This window comes from Antechinus flavipes, chromosome 3, assembly GCF_016432865.1.
Source record: "Antechinus flavipes isolate AdamAnt ecotype Samford, QLD, Australia chromosome 3, AdamAnt_v2, whole genome shotgun sequence".
NCBI classification, from domain to species: domain Eukaryota; kingdom Metazoa; phylum Chordata; class Mammalia; order Dasyuromorphia; family Dasyuridae; genus Antechinus; species Antechinus flavipes.
In genome coordinates, this window is record NC_067400.1 from 593,060,426 (window position 1) to 593,080,853 (window position 20,428).

General features: G+C 42.9%; 1 protein-coding gene across 1 annotated transcript in view; it reads left to right on the forward strand.

Moving 5' to 3' along the window:
• Window positions 1-356: 356 nt before the first annotated feature.
• The window catches only part of DHRS3 (dehydrogenase/reductase 3), a 49,473-nt gene continuing 29,401 nt past the window's right edge, over window positions 357-20,428 (forward strand). The window contains exon 1 of the mRNA XM_051988521.1: window positions 357-1,533. Coding sequence (XP_051844481.1) covers window positions 1,339-1,533 — 195 coding nt within the window. The 5' untranslated portion in view covers window positions 357-1,338. The remainder of the gene's footprint in view (window positions 1,534-20,428) is intronic.

A 20,428-nucleotide genomic window follows, 5' to 3' on the forward strand; every position in this document is an offset into this window, starting at 1 on the left:
CAGTATCTTTCTGGGTGCGTAACCTTTCGCCTCAGCTTGGGTAGCTGACTCCCCAGGATTGGAGGAAGGTCTCAGGAAGGGAGAGGGGCTGGCCCCAGCTCTCAGTTACAGCGTGCTCGGGTTACACAGGCGAGTCCAAAGGGGCATGCACATACTGCAAGTCCCAGCTTGCAAACGCAACGCCCGGAGAGTGAGAGTGAGTGTGCGTGTGTGCGTGTACGTGTGAGTGTAGGTGCGCGCGCGCGCGGGTGCACGGGGGCGCGCGTCCCGAGATAGCGCGGGCCAAGCCGGTGGGGGGAGGGGGAGGGGAGACCACAGTCAGCCACTCACAGAAACAGTAGTGAAATCTCCCGAACACTTTAACTGTCAATCAGACTTAATGGGGTATTAAAAAAAAAAAAAAAAAAAAAAACCCTCCATCTGTGCTGCCGGGGAAGGAGGCAATGGAGAGACTGCCTACGAGGCAGGGCTGACAGGGGGTGCATCTTGTTCGCTCTCGGAACCCGAGGACTCCAAGTTGGGGGCGGAAAAAAAGAGAGACAGCAATAAATGCTCCAGGAAGAGAGAGAGTGCGCGGGGCGAGGGAGGGAGGCTGAATCGAACGGCAGCAACCCCTTTGCTAGGCTAGCCCCCGGGAGCCAGGGAGAGAGCGAGGGGGAGTGAGCGACGCACGTAGAGAAACTGACACCGGGACCCCCCACTTCTCCTGCAAAGTGCTGGCAGTCAGATCTCATTTAAGCAATTTCCTGCGCGTAAGAATAGCAATGAGTCGGGAGGAGTTCGCCGGCTGAAATTGGGTGAAACCTCAGCCACTTCCCCCCCCCACCTTCCCTTTTTGGGGGGGCTGGATTCTGCTTTTTGTTTGGGTTTTTTTTTTTTTTAAAGTCCTGTACTTTGAGACTTGCGAGGCTGTGGCTGCGTGCGCGCGTGTGGTTGGTGCTTCCCACCCCCCCCTTTCCTAAACTCCCCATATCTGTCAGCCAGTAAACATTACCTGAGAAATCCCCAACGGAAACGACAGCTGAGGCAAGAAGCTTCTTGCCTTCAACGTTTCCACCTCCCGCTCCCCGCCCCCCACCCCCCCTCCTGCTGTCCCAACTTTCTGAAGTGCCTTTTCCCTACCTAAGCAGGAGTCATCTCTTTGCCCCCCACACCCGCTACTTTGCATTTTTAGAGGGGACCAGGTGGGATTCTCTTTCGCACCCCACCCCACCCCCATCGCCCCCACGCGACTTATTTATTATTTGCTTCTCTTTTTTGGTTTTGGGCTGCGGGTGTGTGGTTTTGCACTGGGGGTATCTCCCCCTCCCCCCGCCAACGCCCCCCACCCCTCGGAGGATGGTTTGGAAATGGCTGGGCGCGCTGCTCGTGTTCCCGCTGCAGCTGATCTATTTGGTGGTGAAAGCGGCCGTGTGTCTGGTGCTGCCCGCCAAGCTGCGGGACCTGTCCCGGGAGAGCGTCCTCATCACCGGAGGGGGAAGAGGCATCGGGCGCCACCTCGCTCGAGAGTTTGCCGAACGCGGAGCGAGAAAGGTGAGCGCGGAGCGGCGGGGCCGCCGAGCGGGTTAGGGGCTGGGCTGGCGGGGCGGCGGGGCGGCGGGGCGGCGGAGCGAGGGTCCTGGAGAATTTTAGGGGAGAGGATGGCCGCAGAAGAGGGAGAGGGAGAGGATACCGCACCTGCTAGCGGAGCTAAGGGCTCCCTCTGCCCCGCGTTTTGGGGGAGTAAGCAGCTCTCCGCGCTCCCCTGAAAATGAGAATGCTGACCTAGTCAATTTCACCTTGTAAATTTCCCCTGGGATTGGAACTGTCTGGCAGGTCCTGAGCTGTCGGGGCGCTTCTGTGGCCTTGAGTGAGTAGCTCCCCCACCCCGAAACCTCCTAGATCCAATCCTCTCCCACTCCCCCCCCCAGGTATTCTTTCCTTAGTCCCTCTCCCCCACCCCCTTCTTTTTTCCCCTTTGCTGCAGCTGGGGTGATTATTGTAGGGCGTGTGCGTGGTTGAGCGTCTAAGAAGCTTCTCACAAGTTGGCACTTTTCAATTTTCCTTGGCGGCTCCATTCCAAGCCCCAACCTGAGAGCCAGGAGATGTGAAATCTCCGATGAAGGCGGGGGAGGCTGTGTGGCAACTGTGGGCTCCTTCTGCTCTGTTCTCCTGGATGGTCCGGGCACCCGGCCATGTCCAGGGAGGTCAGGGCAACTGAGAATCCAGCAATGGGGGGGGGGTGAGTGTTGGGGGGGGGGTCTATGGTGGTAAAAGAGAGATAGAGAGGGGAAGATTTCAGTCTGTCCTTGTTCAGTCTCCAAAAAAATATTTAAAATTAGAATTCCCTCCTCCTGCCCAATTAAGTGGGAAGAATCCCAAAGTAGGAATCTCCATTCTCTGTCGGGCTCTTTGCTGTTGGTGGGATCCTTGGTGGTGGTGGGTTGCGCCCTCTTCTCAGTTTTTTTTTTTTTTTTGGGGGGGGGGTGAGTGACTCACCCAGTGAGAAGGGCAGTTTGAAGAATCCTATTTGAACCATGTGAACTGTAGGAATAAAAACATGGATTTAGTTTGGAACTTAAACTGTTGTGAGTAAAGTGGGGAGGGGGGAGGCCAACAAAGTCAACTGACATGACATGGAGCTGCATACCTTGGGGATTAAGTAAATATGTACTGTATAAAACCAAACCTGCATGTAATTTCAGGTTGCTTTTGTTTTGTTAAACACTGCAAGGAGATTTACAATTCCTTAGAGGTTGCTTGGGACCAGGAACTGAACTTTGGAGCCCGAATGATCAGGGAAAGAGCAGATCATTTGTTCATTAACTCTTCACTGGCCTTTCCCATTGGTCACAGTGTCTGGCCCCTGGTGGGCTTTCCATGGCTCCTGCTCTCCTCGCTTCCCGCCTCTCCTTGGGTGGTTTGGGCAGCTGCTTTGCCTTGCCCTTGAATGTGGGATGGGGGGGGGGGGGGGGAAGGGAGAAGAGAAGTGATAGCCTGGAGTGTTTTTAACCCGTGGTTGAACAACATTGAACATCTAGAAGTATGGGCTCTACTCAGCAGCTTGATTTCCTTGGAAAGATGCGTTCATTTTTAAAGATCCCCAAACACTTTGCAGACAGGAGTCCCTGGCTTGGATAGAGTAGAGAAAAAGGGCAGGTTGGGGGCTGGAAGTGTACAGCCTGCCTCTACTTATAGGTCCAGAGGATTGCATGGTAGTTGTCGTTTTCTTACTTGTCAGCATCCCCAGAGAGATTCTCTTCTGAATCATGAAGCTGGCACAAGAGCCAGATATTTTTAACAATCTCCTGCCTAATTGGTTGCAGTGGGCACAGGAAGAACCCTTTGAGTCAGTCTGGAAAAAAACTTGACTGATAAGCCAATCACGTGTAAAATTGAATTGAGGGGACCAGAAAGATAAGATGAGGATGCTTGCTCAATCTGTGATTGTTCCAGCAACTCCCTTTCCCTGCCCTGAACCCCCACCAAGACTAGGTTGGATCCCATCCACCTCCAACCAGTAAACTCAGGGTCATTGAAAATGATTCTTGCACTGATCCTTTTAGCTCACAGAGTTCAGAGGAGTTGTGGGAGTCAGTAACAACAACAATAATATAACAACACCCCATATTTATAAAGTACTTTGCATAGATTACTTCAACAGACCGCCTCTGGCTCATATTGCCTCATTGGCTACTGTTGTTTAGTCCAATAAAAGCAGAAACAAGGGTTCTCTCCCATTACGGCTTACTTGCTAGAGAGAGCTGAGTCCAGATTAAGGGTAATTGTGGTGACTTTCTTATCAGATCTATGACATAGAAAAATTTGAAAGGTTACTGATTTTCCCAGGTCCATTTTCAGGCCATTCTACTTGTAGCCAATATCATAAGTTTACCTCCTGGCCACATGTTCCAAGAGTACTTTAGGGCCCTGAGAGTACATGAGGAGGAATAAGTGTGCTCTAGAAGGAGTGTCAAAAGGCCATGAGAATAGTTAACTATAGAGGGTTTGAGATGCCTCTTTCATTTGGGGCTGAAGAAAGCATGTGGCTCAGGATGAACTTAATTCTGCATCCCCCATGCAGCCCTACAATTTACTTTAGGTAGGAGGCGATGTTTTACCACAGATTGCAAATGAGAATCCTTTGGTTGGGCACAATGAGATTTGGGGGGGAGTGGATGCTATTTCAATATAAGAGAGTCCACTTAGCCTGAACTCTGGGTCCAGATCCAGGAAATAATAGGAATGATGCCAACTGTATGCATGAAACAAAGTAGGCAATGACTGATGATAACTGACATCTCCAGAAGATGTCTCTTCCCCCGTCCCTTATCTTTCTTTAAAAGATAATGATTATGATCATAATGTTATGAATATATAGTTTTAAGGCTTACAAAGGGCTTATAGCCATTATCTCCTTTGAGGCTCCCTTTTAAAGAACTGAATTGGCTATGAAGGCCATTTGCATGCTTCTTACCAGTAAGATTGATGTGCCAGAAGCCACAGGGTCCTGATTCCAAAGGATGTGAACAGGTGTTTTAAAATGTGTGTCTGAGTTTTCAGAAAATGAGGAACTGAATTTAAGTATTTTTTTTAACCTGGAAGAAACAGCTTTTTTTTCCCCATCCAGTATAATGGAAAGTAATCTCTTCTTTCTGAAATGATTGAAGAGTCTTGCCCGTATCTCTCCTTATACTTCTTACGCTCTCCCTTGATTAGCTGTTCTGTATGCTTGCCTCTCTCTTCACCTGATTAGAAACACCTTGAAGGTAGATACTGTGCTTTCCCACCCCCACTTCTATTTTATGTAATAATCTTCTGTGCCTTTCTCAGAGTAGAAGTTAACTCAGATCAAACTACATAACTAAGACAAGGATGTAAAGTGGTTTGGCAATCTAGGTTAAATCTAGTTGGCATTCCTTCCTGGGGACAAGCACTTACTTGATAAACACTCCCATTCTTGACCAAGGAATTGAGCTTTCCAACTGACCTTTCCATCCGTCAACCTTCTCTGGGGTTGTCGTGACCTTAGCACGAGTCATTCAGAGAAGAGGAAGATGTATTGTTTGTTTGGAAAATCCAGGAGACCGGATGGACTATTTGCCATAGCCAGGCAAACCTTTGGCCCAGTATTGGGTAACCAGTTTGAGCAATCCAAAATGACAACATTCAACACTTGGTCATAATTTCAAGTCCTGGGGAGAAGGCAGAGGACACATTGAATTCTGGTCCTAATGCTTTAGGTCAATGGGGCTAGCTATCAATTGGTGGGAGTACATCCAGGCTCAGAAATGCATTCCACGGGGGTGATAGGAGAGCTGGGGTCAGGAGTCACATTTGTGCAACTGATAACATTTTATTTATAGAGTGAGATGTTACAGTACTGTTCTCCTGTCATTCTCTCCTGAACTGGCCCTTAAAAGAGATTTATCAATTCCATTCCTTCAACAGATATCTATTAGGAGAATACAGAGTATGGGCCTGGCACTAAGGAAACCCTAAAACCTCTTTTAAATTATTTTGAATTACTTTGTATGTACTTTGTATTTATTTGTTTGAGTATAGTTCCTCAGTTGAATGAATGGTTGAACATAAACTCTTTGATGGGGAGGTTGTATCATTTTTCTTAGTGTTGTGAGAGCCAGGCACAGGGCCTTGGTTGATATATTTGTTGAATCGAATCAGGGTGGGAAGGAAGAAAAGGATACAAAGTATAGATTGAGAGTCCCTGACAAAACAATAGACTATACTAGCCCATTTCTTTTGAGATCTTAGGAGATCTCAAATGAATTTTGAGAGTTGCAAAACAAAATTAAGGGTCCAAGTTCATCATCTCCATTTCCCTATCACCTTCCTATCCATAGAAGTGAGTTTTCCCAGATACACTGAGTTGCCACTGGGCAGATATTTTGGGTAAGAGTTTTAGAATAAGAAAGTCATCAATTTCATCCTGTCCAGCCCCCTCAAATTACAAATCATGAAAGCAATACAGACAGCAAAAATGTCTTGCCGAAGACCATAGCAAGTATCAGAAATGAGATTTGAATTCAGGACCCTTGAACCCAGAGGCAGCCTGCCTTTCCACTCTACCACACTGCTGCTAGTGTCCTGCATTCCTTCATCCTCTGACAAATGGCCTCTCCTTCCCTCCGTCCCATCCAATTTGGGGGAGGTAGGTTGTACCACCCTGAAGAGAGCTATGTCATGTTTGAATAGTGTCTTTGGTCAATATCGGAGAAGTTTTTTATTTGTTGTGATATCCAACATCAAGGTGCTGGAAATCCAAAACTAGAACTCAAGAGTGAGTTTGTGCCTGGATAGATAGATTTGCAAGTCATGTGCTGGAGAGATGGTGATGGAAGCCAAGGGAATAGGTGGGTTCATCAAGGGAGAGACTGGCAAGAGAGACAAGATTCAAGGACAGAGCTTTGGGGGGCAGACATGTTGCAAGACTAGGAAGTAGAGCCAGCCAAAAGAATCAGAGAAGAAGCTCCCAGAAACATTCAGAGTGAACTTGTCTCAGAAGGAAGCCACAGGAGAAGAGAGGCCCAAGGCCCAAGGAGGAAGAAGTGGCCCATGTCATCTGATCAGGTGCCCCAGAGAGATCAAAAAGAATGAGGAGAGAAAAAATAGTATTGCTAAATACTGGATTTAAAGTGTTTTGGTGATTTGGGTACCTTGTTTGCCTTGACAAATATTGAATTTTCTTGCTAAATGTTGGGTTTAGCAATAAAGAGGCCATTTTGAGATTAGGGAAAGAGAGCTGTTTGAATAAAGTAGGAGGAGGGGGAGGTAGAAATCAAATTGTAAAGAGCTGACTAGTCAGTGGTGATAAGGGAGGAAAGCAAGTATAGACTACACTGCCCTTTCTGGAAATCAGGTAATGAAAGGGGAAGTTGGACACCTGGCAGTATTCAAAATGAAAGAAATTGCTTTGACAGAAGCAGTTTCTTCACCTCTATCAGTGAGAAACAGAGTCTATTACACAGATCTATAGCTTAGAACCTTAAAAAATGCTACCTTAGGGCAAAGCAGACCCCCCAAAATGGAGATTAGTTAAATATCTTTGTTTTTGATAAAGGTACCAAGAGAGATTTTCCAAGAAAGCAGGGGTGTTTATACGATATTCCATGTCCAAGTTTTGCTATATATATCTTCTTCTCCTACCTCTTAAAATCCCTAACTTCCTGCAAAGCATAGCTCATTTGGACACTTCCTCCTTGAAGCTTTTCTTGATCATCTTATTGTTGGCAGTCCAAACACACACACACACACACACACACACACACACCATTTTTTACTTAGTATGTATTTTAAATATTGTAGATATGTTGTTTGCTGCCACCAGAATATAATCTCCTTGGGGGGCAGAGATGATTCCATTTTTGTCATAAGACAGTGTCCTGCACACAGCAGTTGCTTAAATAATATTCAATGAATAAGTGAAAGAATGTAACATCAAAATGTTAAGATTGGTCCTGGTTAATCTCTAAAAATCCCCTAATAATATATTATAAATCTGACCACCTAGGTTTGCCTAAGACTAGTTTAGGATCTATTTCTACTTTCAATCAAAGTCTTCATTAAGGAACTTTCATAAATGTATTTATTGTATGAAGAATTATTTTTTTTACATTATTTCTCTTGAAGCTGCCCAACTTCTTATCTGAGCCTCATTTTGATAACCAAGTTCATTCTAGCCAGGTCTTTTGCAGTTACTTAGCCTTGGATTTCTCTCGCCCTTTATCTTTCTAGTCTTTGTAAGTGGCCCTCATTTAAAAACCCTTCTATCCTATGATATCCATTTGGCTGTCCTTCCCTGAGTGCCCAAGGCATTTTTAGCTCATTAGATCTTTTCTTTTTCTTTTTTTTTTTATTATAGCTTTTTATTTACAAGATATATGCATGGGTAATTTTTCAGCATTGTCAATTGCAAAACCTTTTGTTCCAACTTTTTCCCTCCTTTCTCCCACCCCTTCCTCCAGATGGCAAGTTGACCAATACATGTTAAATATGTTAAAGTATAAGTTGAATACAATATATGTATACATGTCCAAACAGTTATTTACTGTACAAAAAGAATTGGACTTTGAAATAGTGTACAATTTGCTCATTATATCTTGAAGTGATTAATTTAGAGAAAAATAATCCAAAATGGACATCAGTGACTTGTATGTGTGGGAACTCCCCTTACTAATATAGTTAGCCACTCATCTATAATTTCATATTTCATACCTGAAACTTAGAAAGGGTGATTAACATGCCCCAGTTAGCAAGCTAATAAATGTAAGGGATTTTTTGATGTGCTCTCAAATCTTACTGAGACCAAGTCCAAGATTCAAGCCACTTTGTTGCACTCTAAATTTTAGAGTCCAAGAAAGGGCTGTTATTGTCACTATTGAATCAGAAACTTGTAGCCCTTTTTTCAGCTACAAGGGGTAAGGAACCTTTGGATCTTATCAGAGTTTGGAAAGCATAGTAAACTCAGAGACCCGTTGAGAAAGGGCCTACCAGAATGCCAGCTTCCATGGGTAAAGTGTAGAGAAAAACTCACATTGAAGTTAGGAAGTCCAGTCATAAGGAGGGATTTTTCAAGCAGAGGCTGAACAATTACTGTGATGGAGGGAGAAGTGCTACTGATATTATTATCCCCATTGTTATAAATGGGGAAACTGAGACTCAGAGAGATCATATAATCTAGCCACCAGAGTCACAAGGCTAGTTAAGTGTCAGCATGGAAATAGAACACAATTCTCCTAACTTTAAGCCCAGGACTGTGTCAGTTACTTCATACTGCTTCAGGTAGCTATAAGCATGTTAGGGGTTTTATAAACCCCTTTCTTTCACTTCAGAAACAGGTCAGACTAAACACAAAGCCCTTCGCAACTTTGACATCCTCTCATTCCTAATATATAGTGGATAAAGGCAAACAAGCACCAAATATCAAATGTAGCCTAGTGAATAGAACACTGTATCTGAAGTTGGCAGATCTGGGTTTAAATATCAGTTCACTCACTGTATGATCTTGGGCAAGCTCTTCCTAAGCCTTATCTGTAAAATGGGGATAACAATACTCTAATGTCTGTTGAATTGGATTGACTTGACTTGTCAGTAACTGTTGCTGTTTCCCAACTTCCAGGACCAGGCAGGTGCAGAAAAAGGAGTCTGGGAGGCTCAGTATCTCTCTGTGCTTAAAAAAAAAAGAAAAAAAAATTTTTTCCCCTTCCCTAGCCTGACATCATTGGCTTTGTACTTCTACACAATTATGTCGCCCCTTTTTGTCTTTTACTCAAAAGGAAGAAGTGCATGTGGGGTGTGTGTGTGTGTGTGTGTGTGTGTGTGTGTGTGTGTGTGTGTGTGTGTGTCATACATCATGTCTCTGCTCCTCTGTTTACTGCCTCATCTCTAACTCAGGGAATTCAGGATTAAAAGAGGACTAAAGGAGCCCAGAAATATGGATGCAAGAGTATGACAAACAGTATGGGAAGGAGAATGTAGCAGAGACAGTCAGCCATTAGTGGAAAATCCACGAAGTAACCTCAAGTCACTGAAACTGGCTACTTTTACTTCTTCCTGGGCAGGCTTCCATCCTTGGGTCCTGGGCCCTATGTTTCATAGAATTTCAACTCTGGAAAGGACCTCAGAGTTCTCTTGTACTGATGACAGAGCTAATGAGAAGCCTCTTTTCCAACATCTCCTTCCCTTGGGTGAAAAGCTGCCATGGTGAGGGGCTCCCTGTCTCCCAAGACAGCCACGTCACTGCCCTAATGTCTGTGGTTCCATGATCTCAGGGATAAGGCTCACAATGCAGTCTCTACCTGCCTTTGTATGTGACTTTTGTCCATGTCCATGAGAGCTCCATAGAGGCTTTCCTCTAGATCTGGCATGGATACCAATGGAGAAGACATAGATTGTCCATTGAGTAATCCTTGAAGTCATTACGTGATGAGGCAGCCCTCTTTTCTGTATAGACATCTTTCTGATGGCACTCCTCCCACCCAGTACCATACTCTCCCTATATATCGGCTCTGGAGACGTTTCCAGAATCACTAGATATTAAACTCAGCATGGGAGAATAAATGGGCTTTGGAGTTGGACTTAGGAAGCCACCTCAAACTTATATTAACTGTGCCTTAAGCTCTCTGAGTCTCAGTTCCTGCTTGTGAGATGAGGGGACGCTGTATCCTCTATAGTGCCTTCTGGTTCTAAAAACGTATGGTCCTCTTGCTTTGAAGATTCTTGCCTTGAAGACCTGCTCCTCCAACTGCCCTATTTTATAGAAGTGGAAACTGAGGCCCAGTGAGGATAAGCAATTTCCCTACAGTAACACAGCTAGTAAATAGCAGACCCTACACTTGCAGCTAAATTTTCTGGGTCTCAATCCTGCTGTCTTTACAGAGTACAGTGTCCCAGAAGCAGATAGTCCCCAAATAGATTCTGTAGGCCAAAAATATATGGAGCACAAAACACATAATCAGCAGAGATTGACAACTATTTGTGTAAGTCCCAAAAGACTACTTCTTGCCCAACATCCCCAGAAAAGCTATTTGCAAGACCAGAACCAGAGTAACTGCTAACTAGAGTGTATTGGTCAATGTGCTTTGGGATTCCCTAAAAGAGGAAAAATTCCATCCATTTCCCAGAGTCTCGTGGGGGAATTTTAGCTCTTGACCCTTTTCTAGAAATCAGTAGGAGGGAATTATTTTCAGAATAGCAAGCTTTAAGAAGCTTGCCATTTCCATCTCCCACTCTAGCCCCAGAACACAATGGAAATGAAGGGCCACAATGGACCCCTTTCTTCCATAGGAGCTAGTCCTGGAGAGGAACCTCTTGGGAGAGAGAACTTGAGAAGCTGAAGGATAGTTAAGTCCTGAGAAGAAGCTGAGCTCCACAGTCCTCACTTCTGATTCTTTCCTGTTGCTTCTGCTGTCCATCTGTACTGCTGGCAGGAACTCATTGGTCTCTTATTTATACCATGGTGAGGCAGCTCTTTAGCTCACTTGATCAGAGCATGGGGCTTACAGAGGCAGTCACAGTTTCATAAGAGCTGAAAAAAGTCTTAAGAGATCATCAAATCCAAACTTTGCATTTACTTCTGAGGAAACTGAGACTCTAAAAGGGAAGAGCCTTGCCCAGGATCACACAAGTAGTAAGTTATAATTAGGATTCAAAGCCAGTTCTTCTGACTTCAAATCCACTCCCTTTCCATTATTCTATGGATAGATTCAATCCTCATAAGAACCAGTTAGCCAGTTACCACAGAATTATAAAATCTCTGAGTTGGAAGAAACCTCCTTTTAATCCAATTCATATCTGAAAAATGAAAGTGCTCAATGATATGTCTGATGAATAATAACTGGAGTCGGTGTGAAGACATCTATGTATGGGGAATTTGCCTCCTTGGGAAACCAGTTTTATTTCTTGTCAATGTTCATTGTTCAAAAGTTCTTCCTGACATCAAATCTCACTTGACCACATCTTTGCATCTTCCACTCATCTCTCCTCATTCTGCCATTTGGAGCCAAAAAGAATATTTAATTCCTCTTCTGGCACTTGAAGATTGATTTGTGGCTTTCACAAATCCTATGAAATTTTTCTTCTTCTACCTAAAAGTCCCTAGTTCATTCCATTCATAATCATATGGCTTGGACTCATGATCTTGGATGCTAGATCTGGACTGACCAAGTCAGGTCAATCAGCAAGCAAATGTTAAACACTTAGTATGTGCTAAGTTCTGGGGATACATAGAACCTCTTCCCACCAAAAAAGTCCCTGCTCGGAAGGAGCTCACAACTTGATGCAGTAGACAACATTCAGACAACCGACAACCAAGTATAAATAAGACATATGTGATGTACTTTAGAGATAAATCTCAGATTTCAGAAAAGGCATCAAGATTTCAAAAAATTGGGAAAGGCTCTTGCATAAGGTGTAATTTGAAGGAAGCTTGGGGGTAAAAATGAGAGGAGAGAGCATTCTAAGCCTGAGGAAATGTCAATGACAATGTTTCTAGTTGGGAGATGGAATAGTAAGGAGGCAGTGATGAACTTTGTATCAATTCATGTAAGTCTTCCCAGGTTTTCCTGGAAACTGCCTGCTCATCATTTCTTATAGAACAATAGTATCCCCTTACTTTGATCTACCACAAGTTATTCAGTTAGCCCTCAATTGGTGGACATCCTCTCAATTTCCAATTCTTTGCCACCATAAAGAGAACTGTTTTAAAAAAAACACTTTTGCATATGGAGGTCCTTTCCCCTTTTTTAAATTATCTCTTTGGGATCCAGATCTAATAGTGGTATTGCTGGATCAAAGAGTATGCACCGTTTGGTTGCCCTTTGGGCATCATTCCAAATTACTCTGAGAGAGCATCTAGAGATTCTGAACTAACCTCTTCATTTTACACCTGAAGAAACTGAGGCTCAGAGAGGTGAAGGGCTTTCAGATCACAGGGATACTGAGCTGGGATCCCAGAGATCATTTAATTCAATCCCCTTATTTCACAGATGAGCAAACTGGTATCCAGCAAGTAGCGGTAATTGGCTGGAGAAACACTCCTATCTGAGATAGAGTTTGAACACGAGTCTTGCTGACTATAAATCCAACATTCTTATCTTTTTGAATGGAAGAACAGTAGTCAGGAAGCATCTGGGTCCCAAACCTGCCAGAAAGTAAAATTTAGTTATGGCATGTATGTCAACATATTTAACATGTATTGGACTACCTGCCAGATACGGGAGGGGGGGGGGAGGGGAAAATTTGCAACAAAAGGTCATGCAAGGGTCAATGTTGGAAAAATTATCCATGCATATGCTCTGGAAATAAAAAGCTTTAATAAAAAGAAATTAGTTATGGGATGTCCCCATTTACTGGTTGTGGACTTGCCCTCTGTACAAGCTTCCTCTCAATCTCAAGCTGAGCTGATCGACCTCCTACCCTTTGAACTTTGTGAAGTGACTTTCTGAGTCTGCCATTGGGTTCTTTCTTTTGTTAGAGCAACCTCTTCCATGATCTTCACTCTAGGACCTGCCATAGAGAAGATAATTCTCATCTAGGAAAAGTGTCAATTAAGAGATTTTGAGGACTGTTTGCAGCCAATTTAGCCAATGTGGAATAATGGAAAGAGCCTGGAATTTGGAGTTGGGAAATGTGGATTTAAACTCCACCTCTGCTATTTACTAGCCAGGTGATCAGGCATTTCGCTTCAACCTAAAGCAAAAGTCACTATAACCTTTTTTGTCCTTCTAACCTTTAGCAGCCTGGCAAGCCTACGGGCTCCTTCTCGGAATAATATTTTTTAAATGCATAAAATAAATGTAAAAGGTTACAAAGGAAATCAGAACTTAGTAAAAAATAAAGGTGTACTTTTTTTCTTGTGCAAGTTTATGGATATTCATCTGTGTACCTCAAGTTAAGTATTTCTGACTTTTAAGTCAGCCTGCATGGTATAATGGAGAGTCCTGGATTTAGGGGTAGGATATATTACCAGCTGTGTGACCCCAGGCAAATCAACTAAACCTTCTGAATCTTGGATTCCTCCGCTTTAAAATGAGAAAGTTGAGCAAAAGTCCCTTTTCAGCTCTAAATCTGTGATCCTGTAGAGAATCAAAAGAGGCTGAGATCATTTTGAGGGCTACACTCACTTTCATAGTCATAAGGGATATCAGTAGACATTGAATTCAACCCATATCTACAAAGAATCCACTCTCTTTTATGCAGCCTCTGCTTGAACATCTTTGATAGGCAGAACCCATTGCCTCTACTAGAACCCTGCACCATTTTATATTAATGGGCAGTAAGATTGGTTGGGAATTCAGAAAAATTTTGTTTCTGCTGGATTTTAAAAATAGACTCTACTTATATCCTCATTAGTCCACTCACATCCTTATTGTTCCTTGACTTACCAGTGGAGAGATGGAAGAAGTTCTTTTGGTAAGAGAGTGAAATGAACATGGGAGTATATGTAGCTGGCCAAGAAAGAATTTGTGTTTCTTTGGAGTTTTATGCTTCATCAGAGCAGCCCCTATCATCACCATCCCCATCATCCATACTGAGGAAAATATCTTGTGCCCAGTGGTTCAGGGCCAACCATGTTCTTTGAAGGACTTTCTGTGCTGGTGGGACAGTTTGGGGCTGATCCCCGTGGAAGGTCTCACAAAGCAGGCAGCTCTCTGGGAGTTTGCAGCTGGGGTCTGTGTTGAGCAAGAAATGAGGATACTTGGTTTCGGTAGCCAAATGTCTTTGTCCCAGCTGAATAAAAAGAAGGAGAGGGCACGAGGGAACTGCCACTTCTCAGCCACAACTTTGAAATTGGCTTTTCAAGAACAGCAGCATCATCACTTCCCCCCACCTTTTGCCAAACTTTATCAAAGTTCATCGCATCCTTAATTTAGAGCTGCAAGGAACCTCAGAGGCCCAATAGCCCAACCTCCTGGTTTGGGTAACAGATGAAGAACCTGAAATCAAAGCCTATGACAGGTTTGAATTATGAATTAGCGCTCAAATTCAACTGGTCAGGATGGGACCCAGAGAATTATCAAGTCTCAATCCATACAGCCATAGTTTTTAGAGCTAAAAGTCAGGACTTCCTAAGCCATTAAGTCCAATCTCCTCCTTCATTCTTGAGTTAACTAGACCCAAGAGGAATAAGTAACTCATAAGGAGAGTAAGTAGCAGACCTGGGATTGGAAACCCATATTCTCTATTCTAAATCCAGCATTCTTTCCAATGTGCCGTGTTAAAAGGACCCTTAGAGATCATGGCATCCAAAGGACAGCATCCTTTTCTATTTGAGTCATTTTAGTTGTGTTCAATTCTTCATGATCCCATTTGAAGTTTTCTTGGCAGAGATACCGGAGTGGTTTGCAATTTTCTTCTCCAGTTCATTTTTCCAATGAGAAAACTGAGGCAAATAGAGTGAAGTAACTTGCTTAGGGTCACACAGCTAGTAAGTATCTAAGGGCAGATTTGAATTCAGGTTTTCTTGACTCCAGACCTAATGTTCTATGCACTATGGCTGCACTTAACAGCTCATTGTACCACATATTAAAAGGGCCTTTTGATGTTTATCCCAACAAATCCAACTCATAACTTTTGTGAAAATTCTTTCCCTGTCTAATGGTAAGTCCTAAAAGCTGTTCTTAATAGACCTCTAATCTTGCCTCCCAAAGTGGCTCACTCCATTTTGGGACACATTTTGTTAAACATTTTGTTAAGAATTGTTCCCTTAAAAAAAAAAAAAAAGGAATTGTTCCTTTATATTGAGCCTAAATCTGCTTCCCCTACTATTACCCACAATTCCTAGGTCTTTCCATCCAAACACTAAAGAGAAATAGTAAATCTTCTCTTACAGTGATAGCTCTCCAGACATTGGAAGACAGCAATCTTGTTCAAAGAGGCAGGGGAGATAGGATAGAAGACTGATCCAATGAAAATGAAAGCTCAGGGGCCTCAAAGACATGCCCCAGTGGATGATGGACTTCAGGACTTACACTTTGCTCTCCAACTCTTCCTGACTTCTGGCTCTTTGCTATTTTGTATTTCCAATTAGTATCCCTGTGAGGTATCACAAAATGGAGCAAAAGTAGGGAAACATAAAGGTCAGAAAGAGAAGCCTAGGCTGAAAAAACAAAGACCCAGTCAGCCAAAACATTTATTGAGCACTTACTGTATGCAAAGTGGAATGTGAACTCCTTGAAGGGAGCTTTTTTTTTTTAGTCTTTGAATCTCCAGTCTTCAGAACAACTGTCTTATACATATTAAGAACTTAATAATGGTTAATGAATGAATGTGTGAGTGAATCAATGGATTTATGAATGAGTGAATGAGAAACTTTGTTCTTAATCCTCCAGGAAGATACAAAAGAAATAGACATTACAATCCCTGATAGTTTATCGTCTAGTTGAGGAGACTTTGTGTGTGTGTGTGTGTGTGTGTGTGTGTGTGTGTGTGTGTGTATGTATGTAAAAGAATTAACACTTGCAAAGAAATTAGACAAATTAATTTGAACTCAGCTGCATGGATTAAAGATTAAGGAAACAAAATAAATGAATGGTGAGTATAATGGGAAGAAGCTTCACACTGAAAGGGAACTTTAAAAGAGGGAAGGATCAGGGAAGTGCTGATAGTGAGATAATCCCAAGACTGGGCACATGTTTCCCTCTCCCCAGTATAAAATACTTTTATAAGGGCAGGAATGATTTTTTAATTTTACCTTTGTATCCCTAATACCTCATACATCGTTTGGCATGTAGTAAAATTTGTTGTTGAATAAATGAGTGAGACAACAAATGCATAAAAGAGTCACAGAGAGGGGGAGCACAATGGATTCTATTGGGTACCAGAACTAGAGAGGACTCTAGAGGTCATTTTATGGATGAGGGAATTGAAACCTAGAAAGGTTTAATGACTTGTCCAAAATCACACCACTATTAAGTAACATAGCTGAGTGGTCAGCCCAAAGATGGAAGTATGAATGGAAGAATAGGAAGAACTCAGCAGAAGATCAGAACTGATATTACAGGGATATTTTGAAGCTCCCAAACCACTACAAAGCAAAACTCACAGATTCCCGGAAACCCACATACAGATCTGAATAGCTGAGCTGACCATGTAGTGATGTGTTGAACTCTGGTCTTTCTCTACTCAAAGCATCTTGTTGACATTCTGAAGTCCCCAGCTCTGCCAGGCCAGATCCATCGCCTGATAACAGTGACGCCAGCATGGAAGGGCCAGACTCAAGCCATGGTGTTTGACCTCTGTCCCAGAGGAGATTAAAACGATTCCTAATTAATAGCCTGTAGAATAGATAGTTACCTTAGCTGGCAAGTAATTGAGAGCCCATGGCCACTGGAGGTTGACCCATAAATTGGGCCTAATTAGCCAAGGGTCAGGCCACTAGCCACTGGGTAGTTCTAACCTAATTAGGTCTTCCTGGAGACATTGCATCACTGGTATCCCACTTCTCTTCACAATGGCTGGCTTTTATTGCAACCTGGTTGAGTGACCTCCAAATGATACTTAGGTAGGAGTTAAGCTGGCAAAGAAAGTCCTGAGTGTACTTTTTATCTTTTATCTTATGAATATACCTCTCTTTTCACCTTCTCTATGAGCCCATTTCCCGTAGGATCAAACATGGTCCCAAATATCAATGACTCTACATGACTACTTTTGATTAGATTATGGGACATAGTTTATAATTCTATGGCAAATTTTTTTAACCTTATTTTTATTGATACCTTAGAGTTTTATATCACATTCATTTCCAAATGTATTTTTTCTTCCCTATCCAATGTGTCTCCTTTTTAACAAAGTTTTTCTTTTTAAGAGAAATGAAAGAATAGTTTAGCAAAATAATCTATCTCTATCCTAAAAGAATATTTATATCCCACCTCTATCTCTATCCTAAAAGAATATTTATATCCCACCCTCAAAATTCTCCACTTCTGGGGGAAAAAACCCCAGAGCCATATATATTCCCATCTTTTTTCTGGGGCTAATTTTGCTCATTATAATTACCCAGTATTCAGTTTAAATTGGTGATAACTCCTATTCATTTCACTCTGCCTTAATTCATATAAATCTTCCCATACTTCTCTGAATTCTTCATGGTCATCTTTTGTTAGAGGCAGTCATGGCATAGTGGACAGAGAGCCTGCTCTAAAGCCAAGAATACCTGGATCAGTTCCTTAGTCTCTTAGGCCCTAGGAAAGTGCCTTTGTCATTTTTCTAAAAGTATAAGTTTCATAGAAGACATAGCCTGCATTGGCAGAGTAAACTCTTCACCAGGAATTTCCTTCAACAGTGAAATCATAGGCCCCGAACTTCTTGCATTAGCTATATTCTATTATGTTCACAGATCACAGTTTGTTTAGCCATTACTCTAATCATTTGTTTTCCCCTCCCCACCCCTGTAAATTGGGAAGGGCAGCTATATGATCTTTGGTTAGTTAAGCATTCTGAGTCTCAAATTTCCATATCTACAAAATGGATCTAATATTACTTGCCCAGGACCTCTCCTTTGCAGGATTATTGTGAACAAAAGGAATTGAACTAATATTACTCAGCTCTTGTGCTCAAGAAAGGCAGAGTAAGTCAGAATCTAGAAGGAAAAGGGCCCAAGAGATCCTTTATCGAGTCCTCTTGTTTGACAGATGAAATATTAAATGATGTGTCCAAGGTCACATAGGTATCCACTAGGAGAACTAAGACTTCAGTCTTAAATTTAATCAAAAAGGAAGATGGCGTACTCATGCTTCCCTTCCCCCAACGCTACCACTGCAATCTCCCCTTTTCCCCCATCTTGCAAAGTACAGTTTGTTGAATGAATTCTGAGACCATATATATAAGTGGTTGAGGAGTCAGGATTATCCTTTAAAAAAAATTGGTATCCATCCCACTACAATTGATATGGGGAGTATGTGGTTTGCTAGTCCTGTATAAACACACTTACATATATGTATTTATAACCTTTTGAGTGTATTCATTTTCACCATCTGGTGGTAAACACCTCAGATTCAAAGACTACCCTTCTTTGCATCCTGGAAGTCCCCGTAGTGAATAATACAAGCCCCAGACACTCCTGGGAGATAGTAAGGAAATGGTGTGAGTTGCAGTTTGGTGGGAAGTGAGGTGACCCTTACGGGGCCTCCTCCTAGCAGACATGTGCTTTGTTATTAACAGCTTTTCCTACTTTGTATTTCCAATCTTTCCCCTTCCCAGTCCTCTCCTCCACCTCTTTGCTTCCACAATGAAGAGGATTCTTCCCTTCTGCTTCCATAGTAGAGAAGTAAAGGCTCAGAAACACCTAGTGACTTTTCTCATCAGACCAATCTTAGAATTGATGCCCAGGAGTTTCTGCAGCTCCTGAGTCAGGTTGCTTTTTGAAAGGGGTGGTGAGTAGCAGAACAGGCTTCCACACCCCTGAGCCCACTCATTCTCCTTGGCCCCAGATGGGCAGAGCTGAGAGGAATGGGTGTGACTACCAGGATGGCAGGTTTAGGTTCAAGATGGGGCTGGGGGAGAGAAACTTCCTGATAATGAAAATTATTCTGTGTCCCCCCCCAAAAAAAAAGTTGAATTAGACTGACTTACTGACTTGATAAGTAGTAAGTTCTCCATTATTGAGTGGCCGTATTGAGACTGGACAGAGCCTGGCATTTGAAAAATATTTGATTCGTGGAGAATAGATGGCTGTTTTTTAGACACTGTGTGAAAGAGATCCCTGTTCACGTACAGGTTGGACCAGATTGCCTCCAAGGTCTCTTTCAGCTCTGAGAGTTTGTCATTCACAGAAACTACAAGAGCCAGACTGGACTTTACAAGGCTTCTAGACCAACCTTACCTAGATAATAATTGTCTTTACAATATTGCAGACAACTGGTTGTAAGCCTCTTCTGGAAGATCCCCATGTGGGGAGTTCCTGACCTCCCCATTATTCCACAAGAGGAAATTTTTCCTCACATCAGATCTCATTCTGCCATTTTGTACTCCCTGCTCTTAATTATATCATCTGGAAGTGAGTTGAATCCTTCTTCCACCAAGCAGCCCTTGAGATGCTCAAATGACTCAATCACCAAGCATTTATTAAATGTTTACTATTTACCAGGCCCTTGACCTCAGCTGTCACAACTCCTCTCCAGACCAAATAACCCAAGTTCCTTCCACTGATCATCATGGAGCATAAACTTGTGGCCCTTCATCACTAGCCCCAGCCTCCTCCTGAGGCTTGAATTAACAACTGCCTGTTGAGCAGAACTGAAGTCCTACAGGCATCTCACCTTCAAGAGTCCAAACAGAAGTCACTGTCTTCTTCCTTACATCCTCCCTTTTTCCAGCCTAATCTATTACTGTTAACCATCTCCTAGCGAACCCTACTGGCAACTAGAGTGCCATTCTCACCTCTAAACTCTTGATAACTGATCAGTTGCCAATCTGGCTATTTCCACCTTCATTTATCTCCTTCTTTCCACTCACCCAACCTCATCAATTCTCACCTTGCCTCTTGAATTAGCCTTCTGATTGACCACCCTACTTCAAGCCTCTCCCCACACCAATCAATTCTCTCCATAGTGGTCAAAATTGTTTTCTTTAGACTTGGGTATGACTATATGACCCAATTCCTTCTCCTCTCCATAAACTCTGGTGGTTTCCTCTCACTTTTAGCATCAAATCTAAACTTCTCTGTTTGGCTTTTAAAGGACGGTACAATCTTTCCTGGTTTTTTTTTTTTTTTTAAACTTTATTCCCCTCTATATCCTTGAGAATCCAGTCACATTGACCTCTCTGCTGTTCCTACACATAACACTCCATCTACAAATTTATTTATGCTTTTTTCCATGGCTGTCTTCCATGGCTGGGATGTTCTGTCTCCTCATCTCTGCCTCCTTCAAGACTCAACCCCAGTTCTACCCTTCTGTAAAAGGTCTTTCTCAGTCTCTTCCCTACCTCC